Genomic DNA, 13,911 nt, shown 5'->3' on the forward strand with positions numbered 1-13,911 from the left:
TCAACGCTGCTGACTTCTCCTGGAGATGCCAATTCTATAACCTCCTCGCTTTGTTCCTGTGCACCAACTTCTTGAAATTCCGGCGAGACCTTCCTGGAGAAGAAGTTCTTGAGGTCTTCCATGGCGTTGAGATCTCTCTTTAGGACCACGATAACTTCAGAGCTCGACGTACCCATGAAAGATTATGAGCTAAACTGAATCAGGACAACATATATACTTGGAAATAACCAGGATCGAAAACCAAGAACCAAGGGTTTGTAGGAACGAGAGGGTGGGGGCAGATCCTGCAGAGCTTTGCTAGAAACAAAGTGACAAGAAGAAGAAGGAGAGGGAAGTGGTTTAGGCTAAGAGACGGAGAAGTCTAGGAAACAAGAAGGGAGGTGGTTATTAATATAATGGTGATGGATATCTCAATATATATACATACATGTTCAGCAAGAATCCCATGTTTAACCCTCAAGAGTTTGGCCAAAATGTTAAATTAAACACTCCAATTTGGGATGCCCTAGATTTTGCTGTCGAATTGCGGTGTCCCGCACTTGAAGTAATATTTGAACGAATGATGTCATTCCTGTGAGCAAAGTTAGCGGAATTAGTCAAGCCGAAAAGCTCGAATAATCGTATAATCAAAATTTCATGGCTTATATAATAGTACCCATATGTATTTTTTTTCTGGGTCTTTAATTAGTTAATTCTTTTTGCAAGATTCTTTGGATTTTAGCTGTGAAGAAGCTTTGGATCATGAGATAGATAGAGAGAAGGTGGGGAAGGGGATTGGAATTTCTAATGTCTAACCCACTTCGGCGAAGGATCCGATGCAACAAATATGTGGCGACACCCACGTTAAACAAGAACTGAGAAAAGAGGGTCGGGTCGAGTCAGACACATGAAGCTTAAAAGAAAAAAACTTATGTAAGATCTCTCCTCAAAGCGGGAGAGACACTGCCTTTTTTAACATGCTTTCTCTAAGTAACTTTTTATGCAGGGTGCACGTGCTTCGCTACAGGGAAACCCACCTGTTAATCCGCAGTTGTTCGTCTAATATAATGCAGAAAAATTAGTACGTTAATCAGCAATCTTAATGCCTTTTCAAATGTATCTCGTATCATTAGAAATATCTTAAAGCTTTTTTTTTTTACAGTAAACTAGTGATTTGGTATGAGAACCGTAGATCTTGAGTTCGCTTTCGCGCATTATCTTACTCGTTAGATTTAGGGTTTCCCTTTTGTTTTATGCAATGACTTTCGACACTCTTTTTCACTCGTACGTATCGGATTAACAGGCTTAACGCCTTGGTATTATATCCTCCTCAGTATGACAAGAGTGTTTAAGTTTTTGGAATAAATGATGGCGAACATAATTTTTAAGCAAAATATTCCAGAAAGTTTGCCCTATAAAGTTTGCATGCACACTACTTTCGTCTCTCTCTTTCTTTCTTTCTTTTTTTCTTCTTAGAAGGCATTGGGCAAATCTTTCTAATTAAGGTCTTGGACGGCAATAGGGTATGGTCCATTATCCCAAAAAAGAACCAAAAAAAACTATAGTCTATCATATCTACCATACTATAGCCGGCCTAAAATGCCTGCGAAATGGGTACTTGTTAGCATATAGAGAGTGGCTCTCCGCATTATTTCAGCTAATAATTTGTCCATTTTAGCATGTATCATCTTTCCTATTCTCGTCGCTAAGTACGTCCACGTCAAGCTCTCGAGATATCTATCGTTCGCAAGGGAGGTACGCACAAAACATTAATTAACGTCAGTGATGTGTCTCCATATCTCTTGGGTTAGACACAATAGCCATGGCGACCTCGATCGATGGCTTGGCCAGAACGTGTGGATTTTGTTTCTAATGTAAATCGAATTTAATGTTGAAGTTCACTCATGATTCTCATTGCATGCAATGGGTGAAGCTTTGTCTACTACACGTATAGCTCTAGAAAAATTCCCATGTCCGTATTAAGAAAATTCATTTATAAAAAGAATCCCATGGTGCACAAAATGGGGAAAATCACCAAAAAAGTCCACGATCCATTATACGAATGTCAATTCAGTCTTAAACCTTTTAATTTGGTCAATTCAATCCTAAACATTTTGACGGTTTGCCAATGTAGTCATTCTTGCCAATTTTGGCTAGCAATCGCTAACGTGGAAGCCGGCCATCCTACGTGGTACGGCCGATGTCAATGTTGACAATTTCTGCAATTTTTCTGATTTTTTTTTAAAATTAAAATTTTTCCTTTTTATCTTTTCTTTCTTTTTATCTTTTTTTTTTCCGTTCTTCCTCCACTGATCACCATGGTAGAAAAGAAAAATAAATTTTTTTTTAGAGAAATTATAAAATATTATCCATGTCAGCGCTGATTATGCTATGTGGGACATTGGTCTATGTCCACATCAGTGATTGCCAACCACAATTGGCCAAAAAGATTACATTGACAAATCGTCAAAAGGTTTATGACTAAATTGATTAAATTAAAAGGTTTTGGACTAAATTGACGTTCGTACAATATGTTTAAGACTTTTTTGGTAATTTTTCCCACAAAATGTGCCTGCTATACTTCTTTTTAATATTTTGGCTCTAGAGGGAAAATTAGGGAATAAATAAAAATATCCGAAGACCCATTAGTGCTTAGTGGAGAAAATTGCTCCTATGGATAAGCAAGTGTTGGACTGACGACAAATAAGTGTATTTCAAACCCAAGATGATTAGTCAACGCATATGTCAAACCCATGTTGAGCAGAACATAACAATTTTTTCATCACTAGGTGTGTTGAACATAATCATATGTAGGCAAGGGTTTTGGTTCATGAGGATAATAGTCTTGGGACATGGAATCATGAATCTCTCCAATGCAAGCTATTATTGAGGGCTGCTTGGTCAATCTTATATGATTGTTGGGCTCATAATGTCAAACCTTTTCTTGATTGCTCTCTGGTTTTGCTTTGTTTTCTGCACTTTGCATGAGGCAGGCTTTGGGGCACCATTTGGCCTAGGATTCCTCGCTGAAAATGGGATCGAGTTGAGGTCTGGTGTGAGGTTCTACTCGAGTAAGCTTGAATAATTATACTGGCTTTTGAATGATTATAGCTTCATCTCTTGAAATGATTAAAAAAGGGGAGGTGGGATTGATCTATGTATATGCAGGAACTGAGGACCATTTAGAGGCCCAAAGAGGAAGATGGTGAGGAAGAGCATGGCATACCATGGCTTACAAGCCATGAGGTCCATCAATGCTAGTCAAATTGTCACAAACTATACGACTTTCTCACATTTCTTTATGGAATTAGGGTTAGCCTGCTATTAGTTGGGAGAGCCGACTCTCGCGTACATATGTTGTCACAAATTTCTTTAATCTTGATGTCGAACCCGCCCTCTCTCCACACGGATCCGAGCTGGATCAACCGCCTCGGGATGGAGCTCGTTGACCTCGGATCGAGTTGATCGGAGGTCGAAAACCTCTAAACATCCTCTCAGAGAGAAAGAGAGAGAGAGGGAGAGAGATTGGATTGCTTGGATTTCACCACATCGCAGACATCATGAGGGGGTGTGTGTCTGTGTGTGCGGAGGACCACTGTGGCGGCTTTACACTTTACATACTAACTACTCCTGTTGATCAGTCCATACTCTACAATCTACACCAGCAGTTACCAAATTAGATCCAGATGAGCATAAGCTGCTTTTCCAATCATATAGATCACTGCAACACTAGCATGAACACTTCACGTGTTGATTCAGAGCAAGGTATTCTCTTTTGCGTTTACAGGGAAAAGTACCTTTTCTTTTCTTTAAATAAGCATTGGATAGACTCATCCATAAAATTCTTTAGTCAGTTTGGTACGATCAGGAAGCTCATTTCAAGTACTTCGGTAAATTTTCGATTCACGAAATACATCCCTAACCTCATGCACGACCTCATTAATATGTCGAAACGCAAGAATATTTTCTTTAAATCGAGTGAAAGATAATTTAAGGGATCAGATAAGAAATTGAAAAATGCTCAAGGTAATGGTCGGAACAGAATCTGCCTACCCAGCATTCTCTGGGATCGTGCTTCGTACGGCACATGTATTTCTTTATTTGCCCAAATGAATAGTTTAGAAATCTGACCCAAAAAAAAGAGTTTAGGAAAGCTTTTCTGATTAATTAAAGTTGTAAAGTTAGGGGGGGGGGGGGGGGAGATCTGATAATGTGGGTATGATGCAGAGAAATTAAGGGGAGGAAAAAAAAGTGAACACGCACTCTCATGGCGCATCATTGCAGCTCATGCTCATGCCTCATGATTTTGCTCCCCCGTTGCCGATCATGATGTCCCATCACCAACAATCATGCCCCTGGTTTATACCTGCTAATCGTTTGATTACTTTAAACTATTTATGGCAGAAATACTGTTCTTGATTTAATCTCCATCTTTTGGCGCCTCTCAATCATTTAAGTGAGATGGAATCCGATAGGATTCGAGTGTTGGGATATACGAGGCAAGAGCAACATGATTCCTAATCTTGAGCAGATTAGGGTTTGAAGCAAAATTTGCAAATGTTCAAGAGTAAATGCTATATGCCAAAACATAGTTATTACGTAGGCGCAATTCCGAGAATAGTTCTCGTGCTCTTGGCTAATACTTTCTGAATCTGATTGATTTCATCCTTTCAGATAATTGGGCTACGTTGGCTGTCCAATGTACTCGAATCTTTTGATGGAGCTAATGGGCAGGCCTTGTGAAGTGAGATGACTTGTGAACAATGACGATGTTTGAAGAATCACTATCGTAGGACGTGCGAGGGTGAGATAGGACCCCATCAACTTGATGAGCAAGTGAGAGTCTTGATGTTTTAGGAAAAAAAAAAAGTGAGAGTCTTGATGCTCCAAGATCATAGAATGTATGGGAAGAGTGTTCAAAATCCGGCTTTAGTTACAATTTCATCTTGTTCTTTTGGGTCGTGCATCTTTTAATAGGATTAGTGCATTTGAATCCTAAAATTTGTCATGAAAATGCAATTGAGTTATAAAACTCTCAAAAAGTGCAATTAAATCCTAAAACTTTTAAAAAGTACAATCAAGTCTTAAAACTTATTTGCATTTTCCGTTTGTCAAGTTGGACGGAGTTAATGGAATGACTTGATTGCATTAACTTGACTAGTCTTAGGACTTAATTGCACTTTTTGAAAGTTTTAAAACTCAATTACACTTTCATGACAAGTTTTAGGACTTTCAGTAAACTTAATCGCGGTAATTGGGGATCACTCTCAATCCAGCCGCATGGAAAGCCAATATGGATAAAAGGGCCTTAATCAATCTACCGATTGAACCTGTCAGTAACATTCAACTGCTTCAATGGCTCACGCGGTTACGAGCTTACTCAACGAGCTTGGGTTTTTCAGCGAGGCTATGTACCAGCACTTGAAGAAGATGAACTCCTTGGGAGCCATTCACGACCATTGTTAGTCGAGGATCGAGGCTCAATTACCTCCTCGCACGATACCCCCATGAGCCATGTCTCGATTTAGACGTTAGAGCGGGTTAAGACTAAATACACAGTAGCCAAAGGGGGCCCGTCAAAGCAACAAAATTTGGTCGACCTTGCAGACCCAACTAAAAGAAACTGGAAGAGCTCATTAAGCGTACACACAAAAGGCCACGGTTTCCCCGGTCAGTTTCAAGAAGAAGTCCAGCAGACGGTCTATTGTCAACACTGGCCCAACACCATTCAAGTTTGGATCGAATCAAAGTCATATTCCCTACTGTCGTTTTCAAGTGTCAGATCTTATGGGAGAAGCGCTTCAAATTCAAAGTGGAGAATGGTGATCTTACAATATTCAGAACGATGCGTAGACCGCGTATCCCCTTTTGACAAGTCTTCTCCTTCTCCATTCGATCGTGTTTATGTGGATTATGGATTTGTGCATACGTTTGGGAAAACGTTGACAAGTCAAGTACCCAAGATGTCGTCCCTAGAAAGCCGAGTCGTTTCCTGGCTTCTCGAAGCCCCCCCATACCCATCACCAATCACAGTCCTCAGTTGAAAACATGCAAATGGAATTCCGGTCCAACACAGCCACCTCCTTTGAAACTTTGAAACATTCAATGTGAAAGCCTGTGTCTTACACATGACCTCCATCTTCCGGTGTCTGCGAAAGAGACCCCCACTTTGGGGGTAAGACATTGGGGGGTAAGAAATGGGCGAGCCCATGAACAAATCTCAGGGGAATGATTATGGACCGATGGATAATTCTATGCGCTGCAAGACATTGGGGGGGTAAGAAATGGGTGAGCCCATGAACAAATCTTAGGGGAATGATTATGGACCGATGGATAACGCTATGCACTGCTGTTTTGGTTGAATTGACAGCACGGCGTTTGAGATTCATATATAACATCATTTATGTAGATTTTGTGGTGAACTTTTGCAAGCACAATATCATCTTTTTAAGGTTTTTGTTATCAAAATAGATACGAAATCGAGTTAGACCTGAACGATACACTTGTCTGCACGTTGCATCTATAATTTGTGTTTTGATTAAGTAAGAAAGCTGATGACCCCTTTTAGTTAAACGTTTTTCGTTATTAAATTTTACCAAATGCCCTTAATAAAAATTTACTTGCACGCTCGATACAGACAGAGGTCAGTATTGTGTTTTAGCATTGACCCCTCCTCTCTCTCTCTTTCCATGATCGCCAATCTCCCTCTGTTTCTCCATCTCTCTCTCTCTCTCTTGTTCTTGACTCACATATGTCTGCGCATCATTCACAAGTCCCTCATATAAAGAATTGGGATTAATCTGAAGGAGGGCAAGTTCATCAACTCCTCCTGAGCCTCACTGAACAGAGAATTTATTCATTTCCAAATGATAGTCTTTGGTTGGTCAACTAAACCTGCTCCTTCCCATGACCAACCGCACAGCTTCCTTCTCTTCCTTTCTGTTTATCTTTTATTCGGGTGGTGACGAGCAGGACGTCATGGAGCTTTACTTCATTGACTTGCTTTGGTGACTTCGTGGTTGTAACAAGTTGGACCGGACCAAAACAAGGGGAGTTAGAGAGAGAGAGAGAGAGAGAGAGAGAGAGAGAGAGAGAGAGACAGAGTGGACCGGTCTTGGGTTTCTGTCACTACTTTAGCGTATCCAGCGCGCCAAAAAACCTGCGGCTTTTAGGGGTGCTGGTCAGTCTTTCGCCTTCTCGGACAACAACCACCATTAACGACTCTCCCTCCGTCTCTTTCCTCTCGTAAAACCAACCCCTTCTTGCGGTTTCGCACGAAGTACCTTTTGTTTTGTGAGAGTTTGATTCTTGCGCAATTCTTGATTGCCCAAGTGTTCAGACACCTTTTCTGATCTTTCTTAAGAGCAGTCAGCGCTGAATCAGACCGAGTCCTTGCCCTGTCTCAACTCTATAGGAAGCGTCGAATCTTGGAGGAGCAAACTCCGAGGTCCGTGGTCTTCAACTTTGCTGCTAATTCAATGTTATGAGAGCTTGTTTTGTATGCCCAGTTTCTTCTTCGTTTCGCTTCCGGGGGTTTCATTGTTTTATAGCTGAAGCATGAGGCAAGGAGTTGAACAAAACCTTTCTGTCTCTTTAATTTTGATTTCTGTCGTCTAATTTGCACCTCCGTATTCATTTTGCTGCCTTAACTCTGCATGAAACTGGGAGCCTTGCTTTTCTCTATGGCAAACGGTAATAATAGCCCGAAAGCCTATCTTTCGTTCCTTTTTAATTGCTAACAATCTCCGGTTAGACATGTTCGAAACACAATCTTTCGATCGGTAGTTAAAAGAGGGAAGTTGTTCAATGTCCATTGAATTCTGAAATCAGATGCAGGAGCGTCAGATTGGAAGGCTAAGAATGAATTAGGCATGGAATTTTAGAGCGTTTTATATTTTTGGGAAAGAGAGTTAAGTGGTTCTCATGTTGCCGAGGGTTGTGCCCTGCGTTTGGATAATTATAAACTCTGAACTTATTTTGGTGCTTGATGTTGATGATAAGGTCACAGGAATCTTTGGTGCCTTTAAACTGTACTTGTGGATTTTGCCCATCTCCGAGCATGGCTTGTTGGTAAAGATGCGAACTTTGCTCACATAGCACATTCTTATGTTGATTCAGGTTCCAGGGATAAAGTCGGGCCTCGCGACATAACTGTCGGTAAATAGCTAAACGGCCATTCAAGACTTTAGGCGCACTCTTGCTTCGACCTCTCACAGATGGAAGGGGACATTGAGTGCGGAGATCACGGTATCCGACTGCAGAACAGTCATCCCGGTTGCTGGTTTGGGTTATTTCACGTCTTCGACTATCATTACTGGCGTCCCATTAGGAGAGCGCTTCACGGAAAAGAGCGTCGAGGAAGAAAGCGCCACGGACGTAAGCCATGTCAGTTTGTCTCATCCTCCCTCGTCGCTTGTTTTATCGCCTTTTGCATCTCGTTTATCCACTATAATAACGAAAAAAGTGGGCAGTAAAACCTTTTCAATTCCAAATGGTTGTTGCTATGTTTAAGAGACCGTTTTCTATGTTGATATGTGACTGCTCTTTTGGCAATGACTAAGTACTCTTCCAGATATCTTGTTTCCTGACACCGCCGCCGACAATCCAATTACCCACCTTTCCTTGTCCATGGTACAAACCCTGATAATGGAAGATGTCTAGCACCGTGAGGAATTTTTGCCCTTGAATCAATCAATGAACAAGATAACTTTAGATTATGCTACCAATTCGAGCATCACATTGCTTGGGTAGCTTTGGATATCACATTCCTTTTCTGAAATACCGCATTAACTGTGGGTATCAGTGCTGTTTCATTTTACGATATTGCATCAACTATGACGACTTTGGATCTCACATTCCTTTTCTATCTCTTGAAGTTCTTCTCAGAGTTTATTTTTCCTCTGGTTTCAGGTTGCGCTACACCGAAAACAATCTCTTTCAGCTGCGACACTAGTCAAGGGCAAGATGAAGCAGAGCATCTACTGGTAAATGCATGTTTTTAACATAGAGCATTGTCTGAATTTCAGTATACAACTCTCAGTTTATATCATCAAATTACCAGCTATATTAGAGAATTCTCATTTCAATTACACCAATCTTTAATCAGAATGCTTTCGCTGGCACACATGTAACAATGAACTTGGATATCTTTTGATTCTGAAACTTTCAGCAGGAACGGCCTAGAGTAGAAGCTAATTCTCTCAACGATGTTCCTGCGAGTAGCACCAGAGAGCTACTTGCTAAAGATGCACCTGAGGAACAGATCCATCAAGATTGGATCTTGAGCGTTCTTCTACGTCGACATCACCGCACCGATTCCATCCTCGATGAAATAAAAGCTGAATGGAAGGATCCCATTATTATCCTTCATGATGGAGCCGACACTCCGATCCCCACATTGCAAGACCTTTATTCACTAAGGACAGGAGAGGAACTTGGTGCTGGAAAGAGAGCACACCTTCTCGAGAGAGGTGGAGAAGTGAAGCGAAAGCTGATGGGCGTTGGGCAGGGCGAGAAAAATTTGCAGCAGCACAACAAAGATAAGGCCGAGACAGAGAGAGTCAAGGTAAACACGGATTTCCTTCCCAATTTCCCCCACCAGCAAGATTCACACGCGGGAATTGCGAAACAATATGATGGCCAGCAAACTTCCATTAGAAAAGCAAGCTTCACAAAGTCTCGATCATTTCCTGTGGCCGATGCATCAGGCGTTAGAGATTATCCAAGCACTCTTAAGCACAAGCAAAGTGAAATGTGGTCTTTGCCAAAGGGTGAAAATCCGACAATGATCACTCCAGGGCCAAGAATTACCTCATCCAACTTGCTACAAAATCACGAAATACAATCAGTGCAAAGCAGTGCCATGAAGCAAGAAGTTACGGTTTCTTCCTCGGGCAACTCCCACCCAAAAAACGTGCACGGATGGAATCAGACGGTCATGAATCAGATTAAACGCATTAAGCATAGAATAAGGCGTGCATTTAAAGAAGAAAGAAAAGAAAATGCGACAGTGGATGCTCGCCTTGACAGAATATCCCCCGGATCTAGTTCTGCTGCCGACACAAATGAGATTTCTGAAAAATCCCAGTACCAAGATGGCGAAAACTGGACCCCTGTGGGTAAGCTACACAGCATGGAGAGAACTTCCTCTCTACATGAATCGCTGGATAGATATGCTCAGTTATTCGAGAATGTTTATGGGAGGGAGCCTAACCTGCATCATTCCAAGAGCCTAAAATTGACAAACGAAGACAGGAATTCCTCGGGTGGAAATACGCGTAAATATACCAGAAGGAGACTTTCCCTTCCGGATCCTGAAAGCCTATCTTTCCTCCTAGGTGTGGTGTCTTTAGATGCTCTCTGTTCAGAAATGCGAGAGTGGAAGGATGGGGATTTCTGTGTGAAAACCGAGTGTGATTCGGGTAGCAAATTAAATTCTTCAGCTATTCCTTCGAATCCTGATAGAAGTACTCCGTCGCATGATATCCCGGAGGTCAAGTTCCTTGAGAATATTAAAGAAGAAGACAGAGAAGAAGAAGAAGAAGAAGAAGGCGATGATGATGATGCAGAGACTAGTACTGAACTGCGCTCCAGCACGGTTGTTGCTTTAGATCAGAAGACTGTTATATATAGTGACAATGTTGTTGAATCAGCAAGGGAGGATAACCGTTCCCTGCATGAACGGGAGATGTCTATCACATGGGAAGCCATCGGTCAAGTAGATGAACTAAGTTCAGTTTGTAGACCCAAACCCTCTCCAAAGGACGACGAAGCTACAACAGGGGAGTTCTTGCCCTCAAACGGTATCAACTACATCTCAGAGACAAGTTCCATTTGCATCATGGCGCCTGGATTCACCTGCTTTATACTGTCTTGAATGCAGATTTCCCGATTCATATCCTCTCTAAATCGTTAAATGTTTCATCTGATCCTAGTCACTCCAAGTTCATAATTAGACCTGCTATCGGAATGCATTTACACTATTCATCAGTTGTTACTCTATTTTTTCTCATGTGCAAGAGTTGGGTGTGGCTAATTTGATCCATTGTTGCTTCAGGTTGCATTCATCTGGAGGAGCCGGGTTCTCTTGCGAACCTGCCCAGCAGCTCTGTCCTGGAAGCTTTGTCAGCATCTTACGAGGCTTTAAATGATACAGACACTGGAATGAAAAACAACATCGTAAACCGCTTCTTAAAGCCTTCGCATTTGGAAAAAAGGGACGAGGCAGACTTTAGCTACGTAAGTCACTTGCTCGACCTATCCGGTATCTTCAAAAGTGAGCAATTTGAACAGTGGCAAACCGCGGAACAACCACTGAATCCTGAGTTATTAGACGATATGGAGGATTGCGCAGCAGACCACGAGCTAGGATGCTCAGATGAGGTTGTCAGTACTTACAGCGACCACCAGCTTCTGTTCGATTTAGTCAATGAAGCGCTGCTCGAGATCTTCCAGCGATCGTCCGCTTTCTTCCCCAAAGCCTTCTCCTTTACAACCAACGTCAGACCGATCCCGAAGGGTCAGCTTATGCTCGAGGAGGTCTGGAAAAGAGTGAACCGGTATCGCACGAGGCCGGAGCTGGACCAGACATTTGATGACGTGATGGCTCGGGATATGGCGAAGGGAGATGGTTGGTTGAACCTCCAGTGGGAAGGGGAGTGCGTCGCGCTCGAATTGGAGGATTGGATTCTTGATGATCTCTTAGATGAAGTACTGAGTCCTTGAGAGTTGAGCAAGTTGGCAGGTAGAATCAAGATGTCTGCATACCGTTTTTTCGCTTGCTTGCGCACCAAGTTTTGTTCCTGATATGGTGGTTTTGTGCAGCATGTCATGAGACCGAGATGTCTTCTCAACTTATGCTAGAGTACTTGCTAGTAAAGGGGCCAGAACTTAAAAGGATTTTAGAGTCGGTTTTTATACAACACATCTGTTCTGCGTCTTAATAGACAATTAGTTCGGTATCGAGGCATGATCGTAAAGAATCTCTTTCTTTTTCTTTTTGTATATATGTTAGTACGGGTCGTGAGGGATCCAGAGTCATTCGTTGGATGTCGATAGATTCGTCATTGTATTTTGCTCGGTTGGATTAGTGTGATTGAGAGTTCATTAGCTCCACCATTCTCTGTAATTCGTAGCGAATGGAATCGAGATTGGAGCAACTAATTGCTAGAGCTTCTTCTGTTATTAAAAATTATTCATGTCAGCGTTGCGCCTACCATGCCACGTAGGACGATCGGCGTTCACGTCAGCAGCTTTTCGATCAAAATTGGCCGAATGGATTTAATTGGTAAAACGTGAAAAAATTTAGGACTCAATTAGCAAGATCAAAAGGTTTAGAACTAAATCAATAAAAATATAATAGGTTAAGGATTTATTAGAAAATTTTCGCTCTCCTTTACTGCACGCGAGTGAGCTGAAACATATTCTAAGAGGTTTTTGAAACCCTACTGGCTGTCGTATAGGCGACAGGGATCGCGATCCCCGTCTCGCCAGCACGCTCGTCCTCGGTCGTCGATTCTTCTCCCCACCGACGGTCCAGATTCCTCGCCGCGAAACCCTCGGAATTTTCGAAAATCTCCCGCCTCTTCCCCGTGAAGAACTTCCGATTTAAATACAGCGGCTCGCCGTCGTCTCCATCCTCACCAATCGCATCGCCCCATTCCTTCCCTCCCAAATCTCCTCCGCGAAATCCGGAGCACCGACCCGAAAGAAACCCCTAGCATCCGCGACCCCGGAAATGGCCCGCACGAAGCAGACGGCGCGAAAGTCCACCGGCGGGAAGGCCCCGAGGAAGCAGCTGGCGACGAAGGCCGCCCGGAAGTCGGCCCCGGCGACCGGCGGCGTGAAGAAGCCGCACAGGTTCAGGCCCGGTACGGTGGCGCTGAGGGAGATCAGGAAGTACCAGAAGAGCACGGAGCTGCTGATCAGGAAGCTCCCGTTCCAGAGGCTGGTCCGGGAGATCGCCCAGGACTTCAAGACCGACCTCCGGTTCCAGAGCGGCGCCGTCGCGGCCCTCCAGGAGGCGGCGGAGGCGTACCTGGTCGGCCTCTTCGAGGACACGAACCTTTGCGCCATCCACGCGAAGAGGGTCACCATCATGCCCAAGGACATTCAGCTCGCCAGGAGGATCAGGGGCGAGAGGGCTTAGGAGGTGGCGGTGGTGGCGGCGGCGGCGGCGGCTGTGTTGCTGTTCTTTTCGGTTTGTGTCTTAGGGTTTTTAGATCTGGATTTGTGGTTCTGGAGATGATGGGTCTGGGTCTTGCTCTGTGTGTGATGATGGACCCAGTTGTAAATCGCTCAGTTAGATGTGATTCCTGCGTTTAGCAATGCCAATTACTGATTGGTCAGTCTTTCATGGCTCTCTTGAATTTTTCTTTTTATGAGTAGACGAAAGTACTGTTTTTTAGGCCTTGACGTGGGTCGATTTGCAAAGATAGACCAGAAAAAGAAAAAAGGCTGTGTTCGTCCATTTGGAAATTGTCAAGAGATGGGCAAGCTGATCTAATCTTTGTGTCTGCAGTGAGAATTTCTGGGTCATTTGTCTGATTAGGCACTTTCTTTGTTTTGATTGACATGGACGTATCTGATTTACTTCCATCATCTACTTTAGTTTTTGATGTTTCACCGCATTCACATTCATCCCGAAATAGCTTGAGCGTTTCGTGCCTTGTGGAATTGACACAAATGGGCAGCGATGGTTGAGTCATACCGGTCTAGCGAGACGACTATCGAGGTTCCCGGGTCATCACCATGGCAGCTGCACAACCTTGCGAAGATCAAATTGGAGCAGTATATTTTAGTCATGTCGAGAAAAATGGCAATGAAGCTTGTTTGCGCTCTGCCAGTTCTTCGGGCATAATAAAAGACTTGGAACTTCCTGGAATAAGAATCGATTGCGATTGGTTTGAATCTTCAGCCTTTTGCCTAGATTAA

General features: G+C 43.0%; 2 protein-coding genes across 6 annotated transcripts; both read left to right on the top strand.

Moving 5' to 3' along the window:
* Window positions 1-7,049: 7,049 nt before the first annotated feature.
* On the top strand, window positions 7,050-12,097 carry LOC115670548 (uncharacterized). 5 transcript variants are annotated; one of them, XM_056320193.1, is made up of 6 exons: window positions 7,052-7,426; window positions 8,098-8,364; window positions 8,890-8,963; window positions 9,149-10,781; window positions 11,036-11,722; window positions 11,803-12,097. In XM_056320193.1, the coding sequence occupies exons 2-5, from the start codon at window positions 8,196-8,198 to the stop codon at window positions 11,701-11,703; spliced, it is 2,544 nt and encodes an 847-aa protein (XP_056176168.1). In that variant the 5' UTR covers window positions 7,052-7,426; window positions 8,098-8,195; the 3' UTR covers window positions 11,704-11,722; window positions 11,803-12,097. The 5 variants fall into 5 exon arrangements, with proteins under 5 accessions (XP_030447725.1, XP_056176169.1, XP_056176168.1 ...); XM_030591865.2 differs by lacking the exon at window positions 11,803-12,097 and having other exon boundaries at window positions 7,050-7,426; window positions 8,098-8,355; window positions 11,036-11,784; XM_056320194.1 differs by lacking the exon at window positions 11,803-12,097 and having other exon boundaries at window positions 7,050-7,426; window positions 8,098-8,355; window positions 9,152-10,781; window positions 11,036-11,784.
* Window positions 12,098-12,619: 522 nt separating this feature from the next.
* Window positions 12,620-13,575, top strand: LOC115670526 (histone H3.2-like). Its single transcript, XM_056320022.1, has one exon. The coding sequence runs from the start codon at window positions 12,716-12,718 to the stop codon at window positions 13,124-13,126; it is 411 nt and encodes a 136-aa protein (XP_056175997.1). The 5' UTR covers window positions 12,620-12,715; the 3' UTR covers window positions 13,127-13,575.
* Window positions 13,576-13,911: the final 336 nt, after the last annotated feature.

Source organism: Syzygium oleosum, unplaced genomic scaffold (assembly GCF_021117445.2).
Source record: "Syzygium oleosum isolate NSW1041296 unplaced genomic scaffold, Sole_v2.1 Sole_v2.19, whole genome shotgun sequence".
Lineage (NCBI taxonomy): Eukaryota > Viridiplantae > Streptophyta > Magnoliopsida > Myrtales > Myrtaceae > Syzygium > Syzygium oleosum.